We start from the raw sequence: 18,300 nt of genomic DNA, 5'->3' as shown, positions 1-18,300 counted from the left end.
CCCCCCCGGCCCCCACGGCTTTCGCCCCCCCCCCCCCCACTGGCTCTGGAGCCACTGGCAGTGAATGACATTTGGGGTCTGGGACTAGGCCCGGGCGCTGAAACTATCAGCTCTTGGACTTGTAATCTTGGTACACAGTGTTCTATAAGGGTTTTTGTGCCCGGTGTTCAGCTTCGATGAATGCCCCTTGAGTATCTAGAAATGAAAGGAAAAGTCTAAAAACATTAGCTATAGGTGACACAAATTGTGCTACTTTTGAGTTTCAAGAATGAGAACAGATCTGAACACGTTAGTCAATTAAACTGATCTGCTTTACCCTTCTGACAGATTTCATATTAAGGCTGGGTTCACACCTAGGCGTATCGAATATGCGCGTTTCGTGACGCACGTTTTTACCGCGATTCGCGGTAAACGTGCGTTTCCGATGGCTACTTGGCTGTATCCCAATGGAAACGCGCAACATAAACGCCCAAAAGAAACTTCTGTACTTCTTTGGGCGTAGGGCATTTTGTAGCACGTTCATACGGCCTGTAATATGCCCAGGTGTGAACCATTCCCATAGGAAATAATGGGATTTCTGTGTTTGAGCGTTTTGCAGAGCGTAGGAACGCGCTACAACACGCTCAGGTGTGAACCGGGCCTAAGTTAGATACTCAACTTTGTAATAATCTCACTCCTTTATTCCAACACATTGTTCAATTGGTAATTGGAGCCTTAAAGTGACATTAAACCCTCAGATTTTTTAACATAAAACAATACTGTAATGTGCGCCTTACTGTAATCCATGGTAGTTTCCCTTCTCTTTGCTGCTCTTCCTTTTTAAATCTGTATCTGTTCTCATGCTGGGCAGAACTTCTGTTTTGCAGCAGACTGCCTTGTCTCTGGAATGGATACACGGTGTCTGTGTATAGGTTTGTAACCTGAGCCAGCACTACAGGAAGAGGCACTCAGCTGCAAAGGGAAGTTCTCCCCAAGCATGAGAAGACATGAGGATTTAAAAGGAAGAGCAACAAAGAGAAGGGAAAAAACCATGGATTACAGTAAGGAACACATTACAGTATTGGTTTATGTTAAAAAATCTGAGGGTTTAATGTCACTTTTGAGGAGAACTATGAGGTGAGTGATTTTCACTCACCTCATAGTTCTAGCCGACCTGTGACAATGAGACTGTCACAGGTCGGCTCAGTAGATCGGTAGGTGAGCGAACACATACCGGGTTTCGCTCGCCTCTCGATCCTGTCACGGCTCTCTGCCGTGACAGGGGGAGGGGCTGGATTCCCCTCTCCCCGCTCCAATCTGCCAGCGCTGACTGGCGGAACGGACGGGGGAGGGGGCGGGTACAGCTGGCTCTGCCTCTAGATAGGCAGAGCCAGCTGTCACTCACGCAGCTGGGCGGATCCCGTCATCTAAGTCGGGATCCGCTCCGGCTGCGGCATCTCAGTATACCGCGAGCTGTAGCTCCCTGTATACTGAGCTTAGGGTGACGGGAGGACGCTAGTTTGTGTCCTCCCGTTACCCTAAGGAGAACTATGGGGAAAAACACTGACCCCATAGTTCTCCTTTAACAGAAAACACTTTGAGCATTTTTAATACAATAGTTATTTCGGGGGCCTGCTCTGGCATGAGAGGTCACACACATTACAAAGGTGATGACTTTTTCGGCATTACAATTTCAAGTTTGTCATGCAGTTCAAGTGGATTTCTACTAGGGTATGCACCGATACTAGTATCGGTCCAAATGCCGAGTATTTGAGTACTCGTGCTCGCCCAAATACTCAGATGCCTAGACCAATACTCCGGTATCAGGAAGCCGGGCAGCGAGTGCTTACACAGCGCCCGGCTTCCTGATTGGCCAGAAAGCCGGCTCTATGTTCCCTTATCACCAGGTGACGAGGGAGCATGGAAACGGCTTCCCTGCTAATCGGGAGGCCAGGTGGCGAGTCTTTACACGGCGCACCTGGCTTCCTTAATGGGACTTCCGGTATCGGTATTTCGGCGAATACCGGAAAAAAAATCGGTACTTGATAAAACCTCTATCAGTGCATCCCTAATTTCTACCCGAAGTTTGACTATCCAACAGAGATTCATTAGCACATTAGTTAGGAACAAGAAGATCGACTTCTCAGAGACAAAAGAGCATCTGAGCACTGTAAACTGGACAGTTGTTTTCTGTGTGTCCTTGCGTTGAGCTTATGTTGATTAACACTCTATGGACATAGTGGGAACAAGCCCTAATTGTTGCACCATCTATAACTTATCCCAAATCAAACTAATCAAGGATACCACAGGCATTTTTTAAGGATACCACCTGTATACAATATGGGAGGAGACTTGTTTATAAGTCTTCTGGCTCCATGGATGCCTTCTTTATCCTTCCTTTAGTTAGTCAAATGGGGCCAGCATGCAGTAAGTGAAGCCTCAGGATACTGAATATTTTATATGGTTATTATTTTTTTTTAAGTCAATCGAAGCAAACAGAAAGATGAGAACTTTGGGGCATGCACTTTCACCACAAGCTGGCAATGAAGACTCCCATATATCTGTTGTGAGAGATTTACCTTTAACCCCTACTGTTGCCCCCGAAAAGGCTGTAGTGGCAGCTGTGCATTTTTGTTAGCTTTTTTCCACCGTGATGCCAGCTTTTTTTGTAGAAGTAATTCTGTAAAGCTGACCAATTAATTCTACATAGTTACAAAGTTACATCTCACCCCTTGCCATATGTCCCAGGATATCCAATAGATGAATCTGGGTGGGGAGTGGAGAGGGATCAGCCAACTTCTGTTCTCTAAACTCCCTTTTTGAAGGATGAACCCAGAAGTGCTCGGCTCTGAGTACTCCTAGTTCAGAGCTGTTAAACCCTGTTTGCTCTGGCAAGGGAAACAGCAGCCTATATGCCCAGCTGTTCACCCTAGCAAACACAGGGTTCACAGTCTTCCTCCTCGCTCTCTCCGCTATGTCCTGTGCCGACCCGGCATAGAAAACAGAGCAGATCGCTTCTTTAATAGGAGCAGGATCTGCTCCATTTTTTAAAAATTTACAACAGGTTTTATGCTAGTGCACAGGAACACATATCCTGTTGGCAAATCCAGTTTTCCTAATATAAATAGTTATGATTCTATTGTAGTGGAAATAAGCATCTTAAATAATATTCCATGTTTAGTACTGGTGGCTTCCTGCTTCAGACACTCCACTTTTTAAAGTAGCACTAAAGGCTCTGTTTCTTTTTTCCCCCCCCCCCCCTAATGCTGCTGTAAGGACTTGCCTTATGTGATGCCTCTTGATGTGAACATCCTTCCAATCGTTTTGAACTGTCTCCTCAGCGCTCTCTGATCCTGTGGTGCCTCCTATTTCTTCCTGTGTCCCACAGAGTCTGTCCTGCGTGCATGCTCCAAGCGTGCGTACATTCACTGACATTGTCTCTCTCCTCCTTTCCCCTCCAGTAATATCAAGTGCGCATGCCCCTGCACACATTATCTCCTGCACAGACAATTGGGGAAGCTGCTTTTTGCAGCCGGGAGCGAGCAGCACAGACACAGCTACATTTTTAGCTGTTTGTCCACACTTCACTTTTTTAAATGTAGGGTCACGCTATACTGCTTGCTAGCAATTGATAAATGTAAAACAAAATCGAGCATTTAGTACCACTTTAACCCTTATCTGCCTTAGATTTACTTCACTAGCAGAATCCTTGTACTGCTGTTGACTAATAAATGTACCCTGCCTCAAGGGCTTTTGATGGGGTTATGTAGGTCGGGCCTGCTGGGTCACTTTTTCAGGGTTTTAAGCATGGCTTCATCTTTATATCTGATAAGGAAAAAAGAGCTGGCTAAAATTTTCTTACCCTCCATGTCAGAGGAGATGGGTTGCGGTATATTGTAGAAGTATCCTTCCGCACTCCTTACCGGTATGCCCCTTGCTATGGGTGCTGTAGTGACTGCGGATGGCACCGCTTCAGATTCAAGTAGTAAAGTATGTCACCAGCACACTAAGGTTAAAGCTTCAAGAAGTGATCGTTTTATTGATGCACACACATCTTCGGTCCCTTCATCAGTCATGCCTGACTACTACTTGGGGTGCTACTACTTGAGTTGCGTTTATATATTTCGCACCATTCATGTTGAAGGAGAAGTTCTGTTTTTAACAAAAACCCATTAGCCCACCCTCCCTAGCCCCCATAATCTAGCAACCCTCTCTCTCCATCCAGATGCTCGCTTTACCTCTCCATGACTTTGCCAAAATTCTTCTTCTGCACTGCCTGTGCTGTGAGTGCCTTATATTCTTCATGCTATGCTCTCCACATTAGAGATGCTAGGGGTACAGCCCACTCAATTCTGGGGGTCTCTTTTGTGCAAGCACGGACAGTAGCAGAATAGGGTAAACACTGTAGGAGGCCACCACTCTAATGGAGAGAGAAACAAGCATCTGGGTGGGGGTATCTAGGTTAGATTAGGCCAAGAATTCTAGGCTGATCTTGTACTTTAAAATTGTTAGAGACATTTGTAGTTGAGTAGAAACAAGGCTTTGTAAAGTGTAACTTACATTCCTGCACTCTGTAATGGTGTGGGTGAAAACAAAGCTGCTGCTGCGGGTTTGTGGTGATCCTTTTGACAAATTTGAATCTTACATAGTCTGACTAATGGTGGAAAATGTTGGGCGTGACAAAGCTTCTTTGCTGTGGTTGATATAAAGTCTGTGTGAATGGAGTCGAGGAAATAGCCTTCAAATATTCACATCATCAAGGAAATTGGACAACACAACTTAATAGGCAATAGACATCATGCTTAGATGCTTTTTTATTGATAACTTTCGTTGAGCATGCGCAGCCAGAATCATGGGAAGCCAATCGCTAACCGCCTCCTTACCCTATCAGTATTGACCTCCTCCAAGGTGTCTTTGCATGCTTTTTGGGGTTTGGGGGATTAATCCTTATTCTTGTGCTGTCATTGACATGGCTAATTTCCTTACAGCACTGGCTTCAGATGAAGATGATGGGCTACCGATAGATCTGGCTCGAGCATTAGGTGGACAACCTGAGCAAAGCCCAGCAGAGAAAAGGGTGTCTGATCAAAGCACCAGCAAAGGAGAAGATGCTAAAGGTAATGTTACACATTGTGTCTGTGTAGTAGCAAGACAAAAAATATCAAGGTGTTTTAGAGTTGGAGAACCCTTTAGGATGCAAATGAGCTGCCACTGCCAACATATGGAAAAAATTAAAATAAATAAAATTACAGATTTCCTTTCTATAGATGCTCTGCCGGGACAAGACTTTTGGGTAAGGGGAACCATTTGACCTCCCCCCCACATGACAGTGCTCAGACCTGATCACCCAGCCTACGGGCATGAACACTTTTCCCACAACCCTCATCCACCTAGGTAAGCTGAGCAACAGGGTGAATAGGGAATCCTCAGTCCCTGGATTGGTCTGTTAACCTTGCTTTGAAAGGTGGTCTATCAATGAACACTAAGCTTCTCAGGTTGATGTCCCCAGTGGGGATGCACCGATACCGGTTTTTCGGTATCGAGTACGAGTATCGATTTTATTTACTTTTTTGGTACTCGCTGAAACCGAATACTGATGTCAGAAATCCCATTAAGGAAGCCAGGCAGCGTGTATAGACTCGCCACCTGGCTACATGGCCAGGAAGCCGGCTCCATGCTCCCTCGTCACAAGGTGATGAGGGAGCATGATGCCGGCTTCCCGGCCAATCGGAGAGTCAGGCGTTGTCATTACACCGCGCCCGGCTTCCTGATTGGCCAGCTTCCCGACCAATCAGGAAACCAGGCAGCGAGTCATTACACATTGCCTGGCTTCCTGATTGGCCGGGAAGCCGGCTCCATGCTCCCTTGTCACAAGTGACGGGGGAGCGTGGAGCCGGCATCCGCGTGGAGCCGGCATCCGCGTGGACCCTACCGACCTCAACAATCTCAGGCCAATCTCCTTACTGCCATTCACCTCCAAACTCATAGAGGCCTTATCTACAGCCGCCACCTCACTGATAACAACCTTCTCGATCCCTTATAGTCCGGCTTTCGCCCCCTACACTCCACTGAAACCGCCCTCCTAAAACTCACTAATGACTTAATAACAGCTAAACACAATGGCCACTATTCCTTTCCCCTCCGCTCTTCACAAGACCTCCTGCTTTCCAGCTCCGTCATCAACTCCTCCCATGCTCGCCTCCAGGACTTCACTAGAGTGTCTCCCATTCTATGGAACTCTCTACCCCAACCTGTCCGTCTATCTCCCACACTGACTGCCTTTAGGCAATCCCTTAAGACTCATCTCTTCAGGGAAGCCTATCCCACCTCAACCTAACCACTGAACAATCACTTTCTCAAACAATCACCCCCGCACAGCTACCTCCTCATGTATCACTTGCCCCTCCCTTTTAGATTGTAAGCCCTCACGGGCAGGGCCCTCCTTACCATCTTGTCTTAAATTGTATTGTGACTGTAATGTCTTCCTTATATTGTAAAGCGCTGTGCAAACTATTGGCGCTATATAAATCCTGTATTATAATAATAATAATGACTCGGTGCCCGGCTTCCTGATACATGAGCATTTGGGCAAGTACGGGCACTCACCCAAATACTCGGCACCTTCATGCTGGTATCTCATACCTGGAATTTCCAAATGATGTCAAGTCATTGGGTTACTCATTTGCCTTTAATCATGTTCCCATTCAGCTTTAGATTTGTCACTTCCAGCTAGTTTGACTGTTGAAATTGGTGCATGTCATCTCTTGATACCAGTCATGTCCACCATTAGAAATCTGTTCCTCTTTCCTTTTTTTCGATGGTTCCATATGAGAGCTGATCACGGACATGGAAAAAGTGTGTCTCATGGGAATGACTTGCAACTATTTTGGAGACAGTGTAGCTGCAATGAAAAACTTTCACTTGGATGTAGAAACCTATTACAAATGCATTCTATATGGATATTTATTTCATTTTTAAAGTCAACTGATGTTTTTTTTTTCCAAACATTTGTTGTGCTTTTGTTGCTTACTGGGGAGATCGCACCTCAGTGGTCACACACGTGTAGATTTTAATATGAATGTTCATACAAAAAAATCTCACCAGAGCATGCGATAATTGATAAATGTCGTTAAAAATTTCATTTGGTTTCAACATTCGATTTTGGAATGAAATGAAACTCGCATTCATCGTTAGAATCTCGTTCACTCGAGAAACATTTTTCCATGCTGTTCCTTCGATTTTTGTTTCCTAAATACAGTTGAAAGTTATGGTCAATTTGACCCCAATAGCTTTCTGAAAATTGAGCAAATGTTACAAAAACAAATTTTTAACTAAATTTCTACTGGTGTTTTTGCTGACGGATTCCACCTGAGATGAGAAGTGGGGAGATGATGCAGCCAGCAAATGAGACCTGTATTTTTTTTTTTTTTGCACAGTATGGATTAGTTGGAACCGTCGTCAAGTTTTTTAACTTCCCAGGTTGATCTTCACATGGGACAGGAATAGAAATGAGTTTTAGGGAAGACGAGCAGCAGTAGAAACACCATTGCTTAGGACTTCTGCTTGAAAGTGGTACTGAAGCCCAACCCTTTTTCCCCTGGTCCTGCATAGTGAAGGGTTACTGTCCATGCCTACGTTGTACCAGTGGAAATAAAAGGAACAGGTGCCTTCATTCAGCCATTCCCCCTTTTTTTTTTTTTTCCTGATGTACGCTTATAACATTTTAGATTTTCCTTTACTAACTGGTACAGACAGAAAAACTATTGTGACAGACCTTCCTCCTCATCCTAAGCCGCTTGTTTTTTTAGTGTTGTCACTAGGGATGCACCGATACTAGTAGCGGTGACGATACCGAGTATTGGGGTGAGTTCTCTTCCTCTCCGAAATGCTCCGATACCTAGCACGAGTACTTCCTGTATCAGGAAGCCGGGCAGCGCATCATTACACGCTGCCCAGTTTCCTGATTGGCCAGGAAACGGCTCCATGCTCTCTCGTCACTTGTGATGAGAGAGCATGGAGCCGACTTCCCGTCCAATCAGGAAGCTGGGTAGCGTGCAATGACGCGCTGCCCGGCTTCCCGATTGGTCAGGAAGCAAGCAAATCCGGAAGCCGGGCGCCGTGTAATGACGCAGCGCCCGGCATTCTGATTGGCCAGGAAGCCGGTGTCATGCTCCCTCGTCATCTCATGAATCATAATATTAAGAAAGTGACCTTAAAGCATTAGTTTGTATTGCTTTAGAAAAAATGTGACCTGTCCCTTTAAGAAAAAGTATCGGTAATTGGTATCTGCAAGTACTTGATCAAAAGTATCGGTACTCGTACTCGGTCTTAAAAAGTGGTATCGATGCATCCCTAGTCGTCACTACAGTAGTCTGCTTTGCAGATAAGTTTTGTGTTTGGCAGTCATTTCCAGAATTAAAGGCTCTTTAAATGGAGGCTGAAAACACCTCGTTTTTGCTGCATTTTTCCTCTGATGTGCTTTTCATTGAAATCCATGCCATTAAATTTCCATGTTGCTTGCATTTTAATACTCATTGAAATGCACGTTGCAGGTCTGCACGCATTGACGTGCCTTTCCACATACATTACAACCTGCATCAACGTGGTTTTGATGTGTTTTTCATTAAGCACATCAGGCAAAAATGCAAAGCTGTGTTTCCAGCCTGAATTGTGAAAACTGTGTTAGTCCTAAATTTATAATACTTATGTTCAATCGGTAATTGATTTTGTGGTTGATACCCCCTGCCAGGCCAAGGTTCCATTACGTGTGAGCTGTGCGGAGCGTGCTTCGAGACCCGGAAGGGCTTGGCCAGCCATGCACGCTCCCACCTACGACAACTTGGGATTCTTGGGCCAGAAATCAGTGCTCCCATTGATCTGCTGAAAGAGCTAGCCAAGCACGGCAAGCTTCCGAAAGATGAGAGCTCATTGGGGGCTAAGAAGGTGGTCAGTCCCCAGCAGGAATCCTCCAAAGCCCAGTGGGGCGATGAGGACGGGCCTTTGAATCTGAGTGAGTGGAGCTGGGAGGCCACTAGTGCCACGGTTGGGTTCAACAGGGCTCTTAGGAATGTTTAAAGGGGAAAAGGCAGGCATCTGCTTTTAATATTCGGCCTGTCTCACTCTTTCCTTTCTTCTCCTTGTCTCCATATTGTCCCCTCACCTGTCTGTCTCCTCATTTTTTCCCATTTCCATTTCTTTCTTCATTAACACCTTTTATTTTTATTTAATATTTTATGTATTTTTCATCATTTCATTTCATTCCCCTTCTTTTGATTTGTGTTTTGTATACCCCACCACTTCATTTTACAGGTGTGGAAGGAGAATCAAACAGAGAAAATGACTGCCAGTTTTGTGGTGCTTGGTTTGAAACCAGAAAGGGCTTGTCCAGCCATGCTAGGGCTCACTTGCGCCACTTGGGAGTCACTGATCCAGATGCAAAAGGCTCCCCAATTGCCACTCTAAACTGTCTTATAAAAAGCGAGGATTTCAAGAAGCGAATGTGTGGACAGACAGCAGCTGACACTGACCTCGCCAAAGCTCCTAGCAATAGCAACATCACTGTTACGGAGCTTAATAGTAGCGCCAAGAGCAAAGAAATTGGTACGTTCGCCAAGCCAACAGAAAGCACAAACAAGGCAAGCGGCAATGCCTCTGCGAACCTGTCTGAAGGTGGTTCCCGCTTTATGTCGGCAGCAGAGAGTGGCCTGAAATTAGTAGACAGTGCAGGGCCTATAGAAACTTCAGCACATTTCAGATCCCCTAGTGGGTCGGGAAACAGCACACAAATCAAAATAGTTGAAGCTGGTGCTCCTCGAGTCCTGTCTCCTGAGACCGGTGCTTACTCAAAATTAACTGAAGCCGTCATTTCCCACATAAAGTCAGAGGCTGGTTGTGGCCATGGCAAAATGGAGCCTGGCAACCAGTCAAAGCCTTCCATAGGAGGCCTAGCTCACCCCAAACCACCAACTTCTAGCACGCCACCTACCAAAAAAATGAAGACAACTTCTCCATCCTGTAACTCTAACCTGGATTCCTACTGGGCTCAGAAAAATGCTTCTACACCGCTTAATCTTTGTGAGTATATATTATAAGGTTTTGAAGCACAAGAAATATCCACTATTTTGTTGCATGTTTTTTATTTTCTTTAAATTGGTAAACCTGAAGATTATCTTTAATTCTGATTCCCCAGATTTTTTTGTCTTGAAAGCAGCCTTTCTAAACCTGGGATCTCTCCAGAGGTTGATGGGGGCTCCTTGAGGAAAAAGCAGTGGCAAATTGATATCCTGCTTACTAGGGATGTACCGATACTAGTATCGGTATTTAGACCGAGTATTTGGGAGAGTATACGTACTCGCCCAAATGCTCCGATACCTTCACCGATACCAGAGCTTCCCGTCAGAGGAAGATTTCCTCTGTCCGGCAGTGCCCTAGGGGAACATGGAGCCAGCTTCCCGTGCAATCGGGAAGCTGGGCAGCGGGTAATGACCCGCCCACCAGGCTTCCTGATTGGCCAGAAAGCTGGCTTCCCGGCCAAGCGGCATTGAGCCGGCTGAACAGCCGACTCGATGCTGATTGGCTAGGAAGCCGGCTTTCCAGCCAGTCAGCATTGAGCCGGCTTCATGGCCAATCAGGAAGCTGGGAGGCAGGTCATTACTCGCCACCCGACTTCCTGATTGGCCAGGAAGCCGGCTCGATGCTGTTTGTCTGAAAAGCCGGTTTTACGGCCATTCACAATCAAGCCGGCCAGACAACATGGAGCCAGCTTCTCAGGCAATCAGATTGCCTGGGAAGCCGGATCCATGCCAGTGGAAGCACTGGTATCGGTACTCTGTATCGACGAGTACCGAAAGCGAAGTCTCGGTACTCATACTCGAAACTGAGAAACCGTTATCGTTGCATCCCTACTGCCTACAGTGACTACCAATGTAAGGGGCCACTACAATTTTTTTTTTTCTGTACATTGTTATTATTCATTTGATATCATTATCACTGAATATAATTTGGTTATTTAAAGATTTGGTATAGTCATTCTTTATTTCCTTTTTTTTTAAACTCTAAACCATCTACTGATTACGCTAATGCACCAGGTATAATAACTCACTGTGGGGATTCCCTGAGACCCGAAAGCTATTTCAAGGATTCCTCCATGGTGAAAAGGTTGAGAAAGGCTGCTTTAGAGTGAAGTTCGACAAAAGAGGCATCAAGTGCATCGAGGAAGGCTACGTCACTAAAGGGGCAACAGATTCATTGAATTTGCAGTTCTTTAGGTTTACTGACTTTGAGCGAAAATTTTTACAGGACCATTATTTCAGTTATCTGCCTTCTGCCATTATTTTTATTCATATACAGTGTTTAGGATAACCCGCTCTGGCAAAATATTAGTGTGGAGTACTTGTTTAGTAGGCAGCTTCTGGCTCAGTGAAATATTATGCGGTGTTCATTCAGGTTAACTATAATAGTCAATGTTTACCAAAAGCTACGACTATTATTTAAAGAGTTTTTGTTTCTGTTTGGGGTATAGGGGAGTAGTTAGAATTTATTTTATTTCTGTTACTTCCAGTTTTTATTACACTAGCACAAGAAAGGAAGGGAGACGGTGTCACAAACCGCTATAAATGCATTCAGTTTCTAACGAACCCATTTGGGAATAAGAAGGGTTACCAGTGGACTTACATGAATGGAGGGCATATGTGACCCATTCCCCTTCCTTTCATGTTGCATTACTGGATTGTGGTGACTGGGCCCTTAGACACCCGATCTTCTCCCATGGGGAAGGGAGTCCTTAGCCCTGGGTAAGCTTACACTGATTGGACTAGTGGGGGAACAAAGGCATGGTAGATCTGTAAAAAAAAATAAGTCAAGGCAACTGGGCTTGCTGTATTTTTCTTGAATTCTTTTCACTGGTCATCCAACCAGCTTTCTCAATTCAGAATGACTTGTAGAAAAAATTCTCTAGGAATAAATATGGTGAATTTATTCCTAGAGAATTTTTTCTACAAGTCATTCTGAATCGAGAAAGCTGGTTGGATGACCAGTGAAAAGAATTCAAGAAAAATACAGCAAGCCCAGTTGCCTTGACTTATTTTTTTTACAGATATACCATGACCTGGATGAATGAGAACCTTCACAGACAAAGGCATGGTAGGTACGTGCAGCTGGTGGGGCTGGTATTAAGTTGAACCTGCTGCTTTACCCTGAAGTGAACCAGTTTATATTATCTTTAAAATAATCCTTAGGCATCTGGGAGGGTGGGGATGGACAAAGTGAAGAAGCTTACCTATAAATTGTTATAAGTTTGTTTGCTGGTCCCAAGTGAAACATGTAGCGGCCACCATTGTGGTGCTAATGTAAACATTTTGGCTAGTCAAACAAGCTGATATGTGAGAATTTTGCAAAAAGAAAAACTGCTATTTTACCCATTGAGCTTGTACACGTCAGTTCTGCAGTCCAGGTTTGGAAAAACAACATGCAGGCATTCATGCAGGCAGTTCTAGGTTATAGGAGAATTTCAGCAGGCTTTTCATACACGATACCTAAAGTGAGTGAATACTGCTGTCATTGTGAGCCCCACAGAGCTGCTGTGGGTCATACTCCTAATGCCAGTTTCAGGTCAGGTGACCTTGAACTGGGATACCAAGGGACCCGTTACATGGGCAGTTCAGTTTTTATACATTGAGTTTCTCATACTACTAGTTCCTAATGCCTCAAGATTTTTTTTTATATTGCTTACCCAAACTTTGAGTTTGGGTCTGCTACTTTTATATAACGCTGCTTTGTCAGTTAGATACTTCACACTTATCTTGCAGGGAGGTGGCATATCTGCAGCTGTACTTAATAAAAAAATAAGTGGCAGAAGACATAGCATGTTGTTTGAAGTGTCATGAAAGGACCAGTAAATCTATAAACTCACAAAAGTGTTCATAAATGCCCATGTCTAGTAAAGCTAAACTCCTGGCAAACTCCTAAATGCACAGATGACATACTGCTTGAAGGGCACAGCTTGATAGTAAGAGGCCTAGGGATGTCAATAAGTAGTTCAAACTGAGGAGTGGGCACAGCACCACAAGCAAACCAGTTACAAAATAGATGCTTGAAGAGCCTTTCAGCTGAAACTAGCATCTGTGGAGGCGGACACGATGACTTTGTAGAACTTATGAAAAAATTCAGGCCAAAAGACCAAGTCACAGTCTAACAAATCTGAGACCGGTCTGATGACAGAAACACTCACAGCCTTAGTGAAGTGGGCTGTGATGGAAAAAGAAGGAACATTATCTCTTAACTCACAGACTTGCACAATACCCATTAAATCCACTTGATTTAGTGTACGTGGAAGCCACAGAACCTCATTTAGGGTCTTCTGGAACAAAACAAAAAAGAATAAGCCTGTCTAAATGACGCAATGGCAGAAAGCCTAAACCCTGATGGTATTTGCCAAATCCAGGCAATGCACAAAAATCTTCTTGGCCTGAACAGGTGCTGAACACAGAGAAGGCAACACAAGATTCTCAATAAAGTAAGGAGAAGGATATTTGTCTCAAAACAACCTTGGTTTTATGTAGAACAATACGTGCTCCCAACAGGACAATTCGGATAACTCGGAAACCATTCTGGTCAAAGAAGGCTACCTTACAGAATAGCAATGCCAAAAATAGGTTCAAAAGAAGGTCTTTGTAACAGACGGTTGGGGTGGAGGTCTAACGGGGGAGCAACATGTGTAACCCCTAGTATAATAGAACGTATCAGTGGATGATTAGCAAGTGGATGCTGGAAAAAAATGGGCAGTGCAGACACCTGGCCTAGATAGTGTTAAGGGCCAAATGTATTTCTATCCTCAACTGAAGGAAAGAAAAATCACATGGGGTGAAACCTCCAAAGAATCATACCAGTGGAATAAGTCTTCCAAGTTTGATGATAATCTTGTGGAAAGAAGATTTACAAGATGTCACCCTGGTCAGGATTACAGAATCTGAAATGCCCGTCTCGCTCACAAAACATGGGTTTCAACAGCCAGGTTGTCAAGCCAGTGGCTGAGAAGCAGCACTTTACAATATAAGGAAGACATTACTATCACAATACAGTTCAAGACAAGATGGTAAGAAGGGCCCTGCCACTGAGGGCTTACAATCTAAAAGGGAGGGGCAAGTGATGCATGAGGTTTGAGATAGCAACTCTGGCTGATAGGCCACAGAGCATCAGCTAAAATACAAAGGGAGTCAATGTGCCACTCTCTCTGAGACCTATCTGGAGCCATGAGAATGACATTAATGATACTGGACACTAACTTACGAAGTAGACGAGACTAAAGTTCTAGTGGAGGAAATGCATAGCGCACGGTATACTTATCCCACAGCACTATTAGGGCATTTATAGCATCCGCCATTTAGTTCTATATCCTTGAAACAAATCTGTACAGCATTTAGTTGGCCTGCGACACTAACAAGTTGTGTCCGGTGTTCCCCAGTGCCTGGGAACCCCTCTGAATGAAGAGATAATTTCTCCAAGGTGCAAACGTGGTCTGCTGAGAAAATCTGTCTCACGTTTATTTCGCCCCAGGAATGCATACACGCAGAACGCTTGCTGTTCCCTTGATGGTTGATGTAAGCTTTTGTGGTAATGCCAGTTGAACCCGAACCTTGACAACCAGTCAGAAGGAACACCAGGAGGTTGATTAAAAACATGTATTTCTCCTTGGAGCAAGAATCCTAAACAGGCCTATGATCCAGAACCCCAATCCTGAAGACTGGTGTTCTTTGTGTCAATCTAAAGGTGCCCATACACCTTACAATTATCTGCAGATTCTCTGTGGTCAGATGGAAAAAGTGCAACAGATTGGTTGGTGATTACTCCATCCACACAGTTAAGTGTAGATGGAGGAATCTGTTTCACCTTTTCCATCTGACCACAGAAAATCTGCAGATAATTGTAAGGTGTATGGGCAGTTTTATATGTAAGGGAAGAAAGAACCCTGTATTCCAACAATGCCACAGACAGAAGTCACCATGAGAGAGACATCTTGGTGCAAGGATCATTCTATCTAAAGAAAAAAATGGCTTTGCTCCACTTCATGAAAATGTTCTGTTGTAAAACCCTGGAGTAGAATTGAGCAAATGGGATCCTGGTCGGAAAGGTATCTAAGAGAAAACCCAAGTTTTCCAAGCAATGTGTTGGAATCACGGATGACTTCTAAAAGTACAGATTTCATCCGAGGTCCCCATCGTGAAAGGCACATTGGAGTCCAAGGGCAAAGAGATCTGCACTCCTAGCAAAAAGTTGTCCAGTTATCTGATGAGCAGAATACCTCGGAGAGGAAAAAGACCCAGAACTGGAGCGCAGGCCTTTGTAAATACTCTTGGAGCCTAGACAAGGCCCAAAGGCAAAAGGCCACAAACTGATAGCAATTGTTGACCAATTGTTTTTTTTAATCAATAAATACTACAAAGTCTCTATAACAGAACAAATAGATTCCATTCAAAATCATGATGCCAGATTGTAAACGGGGTTAAATAAAAACCTTGATTTGATCGAATGAGAAGGGTGACCACCTGGTTCAAAGTTTCAACGATCCCTGAATTGCTAAAGAAGGCTCGACTAACTAAAAAAAACATGGAGTGAAAAAATGGTGATGGTGGAGAGAGGCAAAACCTTTTATTTTTTACATTTCCAAAACCCCTTTAAAATTCATCATACGGTCATCGTCCCCCCCACCTTTTGATAGGGACAGATCTACATGCAGAGTCAGATTTATCTGCAGTTTCTGATCCCTTGCTTTGAATGCACGGTGAATGAATCTACCACTAGCTGTTGATAGTAGAAAAACCTTCCATTTCAAAAACAAGGCGAAAAGGAAGAAGACATCCAATCTCCTGAGGACACTGAGTAGGTGTGAGGTGGGATTGCTTATAGCCTCAAGGGAGCTGGCCTTCAGTTTCTATGTGCCTAGTGTCCATTACTCCTAAAGGGAGTACTATAAACCTAGGTCTCTTACTGTCAAGTCGTGTATCAAGTACTATCAGTTTGCCTCTCTTACTATCAAGTCGTGCCCCTCAATGGACAATAGGGAAAATTAATTTTAACAAATACAGAGATGCATTAAATTCTCTATCTGCCTTGAATTCAGCTTTCACAAAGATAATTGGCATTTGGGTCCAATTTCAAAGTGTGCAAGTATTTTACTTTTTAGTAAAGTTTAATAAATGACATTGGAGATCTGGATGCCAAGAGCGACCACTCCATTTCTGCTCTGGAAGAAAACACTTTTCTATTATAAATATTTATCTGTATTGGCCTTTTTATGATGAATGAAGTCTGACCGTGTTTTATGGCAATGAGTTGGAGGTAGTATTGTGTAGGGAGTTTCCTCATAATCAGATATGTATCTTGCTCTTAGTTCTGATAAGATTATAAAAGAAAACTAAAAAAGGCATCATAAAAATCTGGCAGTCTTGTTAAATGGCTCGTATTGAACCCATTTATAAAGTAGGTTTACTGGACTTTCATGCTTTGCTTGGTTGGAGTGCGGTTTTTGGTTTGTGCATGTATTGTGTATGAAGAAAATGTTGTGTGTTTCTCATTATTCTCTTCAGACACTGAACTGTTACATTTTCTCATACTAATCTGCTCCTTTCTTCTACTAATAACCGCATTGCTTGCTTAACAATAAAAAAGCTAATTTTTTTTCCTGTGGGGCTGGCCTTTTTACCCTTCAACCCCAGCTCTACCATCATGCTATATCAATCGTTTTATGGAAGTCTGTGAAATATTTTCAGGTGATAGCTTTGTTGTAATTTCTCTGAAATCTTGGCACAGGAAGTGGAATAGCGGGATTTGGAGTGTTTGCCTAGTGTTGTGGCAGGCATTACAGGGCCAGTGTATGGAAAGTATGCCAACAAGATTATTTCCTTTTGCAACCAGCCAGAGCCCATGTTTACTTTCAACCGTGTACTGTAGAATTGGCAATTGGAAGCAAATTGTTTTTTTACTATGTATAGCACAATATTTTTAACACACATAAGGACCTACGGTATATACTTTTTTTTCCCTAGAAGTATTCTTTTTTTTTTTCCCAGTATAGAACATAAATATCATTAAATGGAACGACATAGGAGAAAACTGGGCTTAGACTTCTGATGATGTGAAAAGTAAATTTTTAATTGAGAGATCTTCTATCTTTCCCTTTTTTAAAAAGAGAAATCAAAAAGTAAAGGTACTCTTAGATCACTTTAAGGATCCAAAATGGGTGTTATTTTAGTAGCGAAAACCTGCTGGCTTAGAAAAGACAGGTCTGTATTGTTCTGCTGCCACTGTGCACATTTTCTGGCAACCTAAAACCAAAAATGTAGTATATTGCAGCTTACCAGTGATTTAGATATGGTGGCTGCATTTGTTTTCATGATAACCACCATCTCACAGATCCAATCTCCCTGCATCTCCAGACTAAGGGCAAGCACCAGTGAGGATCTATGGAGCCAGAGAATGTGCAACAGTGGGATGCTTCAGACAAGCCAATTTATTTTAGCCCAAGGCTGACAGACTATAGAATTCTTTAAGACCTGCAACCTTGTTTGAGTAAATCTTACAATTCATTATGCATTCGTGTTACCTTTTATTTATTCTAAAGTTGGGTATGATAGATAGATAGATAGATAGATAGATAGACCATTAAGGAGCAATTCAAACCTAGATCCAAGGAGGTATCTTCCCCCTTGGCCATTTGTCTTCTAGATTTTGTCCAGCTCTTATTAGTGGCTCTAGCTATGTGGAGGTCTACTAAGTTTGAGGTTCTGTATTTGTCCCTAATTTTAAGCTGGTTATTCTATCTGTTCAGGCTCTGCTGCATGTAGAAATTCTTCAGCAACATAAGTTGTTAGGACGTGCATATTCTTTAGATTATCCATACAAGCATGTCAGTTTGGAAGCTGTTGTGGAATTAATATATTTAGGAATGTGGCTCTAGTTAAAGTGACACTAAACACTGGAGTTAAATCTTAAAACACATTCAAGTCCCTTAACCAATAACAACAATGTATCTTATCTCTGAATTGGCGCTGACACTGTCCTTCCTTCTGGAGGGGGGCTACTTTTGTTCCCCGTTGTCCCTGTGTGTGTTGTAAAGTAGTCACCGCTCCAAGCTCGCTCCTGTGATTGACTACAATCTCAATACATATTAGCAAGCTAAACATGAGATTGTAGTCCATCCCGGGAGTGAGCTTGGAGCGGTGACTACTTTACAACACACACAGGGACCATGGGGAACACAAGTAGCCCCCCTCCAGAAGGAAGGGCAGTGTCAGCACCACTTCAGAGAGGATTTGAGGATCTACA

General features: G+C 43.6%; 1 protein-coding gene across 1 annotated transcript in view; it reads left to right on the top strand.

Moving 5' to 3' along the window:
- The window catches only part of LOC108795660 (protein Wiz-like), a 58,713-nt gene that overhangs the window by 28,904 nt on the left and 11,509 nt on the right, over nucleotides 1-18,300 (top strand). The window contains exons 5-7 of the mRNA XM_018566951.1: nucleotides 4,968-5,096; nucleotides 8,729-8,989; nucleotides 9,289-10,053. Of these exons, the coding sequence (XP_018422453.1) occupies nucleotides 4,968-5,096; nucleotides 8,729-8,989; nucleotides 9,289-10,053 (1,155 nt within the window). The remainder of the gene's footprint in view (nucleotides 1-4,967; nucleotides 5,097-8,728; nucleotides 8,990-9,288; nucleotides 10,054-18,300) is intronic.

Source organism: Nanorana parkeri, unplaced genomic scaffold (genome assembly GCF_000935625.1).
Source record: "Nanorana parkeri isolate BGI_ZX_2015 unplaced genomic scaffold, ASM93562v1 scaffold991, whole genome shotgun sequence".
Taxonomy (NCBI): Eukaryota; Metazoa; Chordata; class Amphibia; order Anura; family Dicroglossidae; genus Nanorana; species Nanorana parkeri.
Note: the sequence above shows the minus strand (reverse complement) of the source record. Positions and strands in the feature narration are given on the sequence as shown.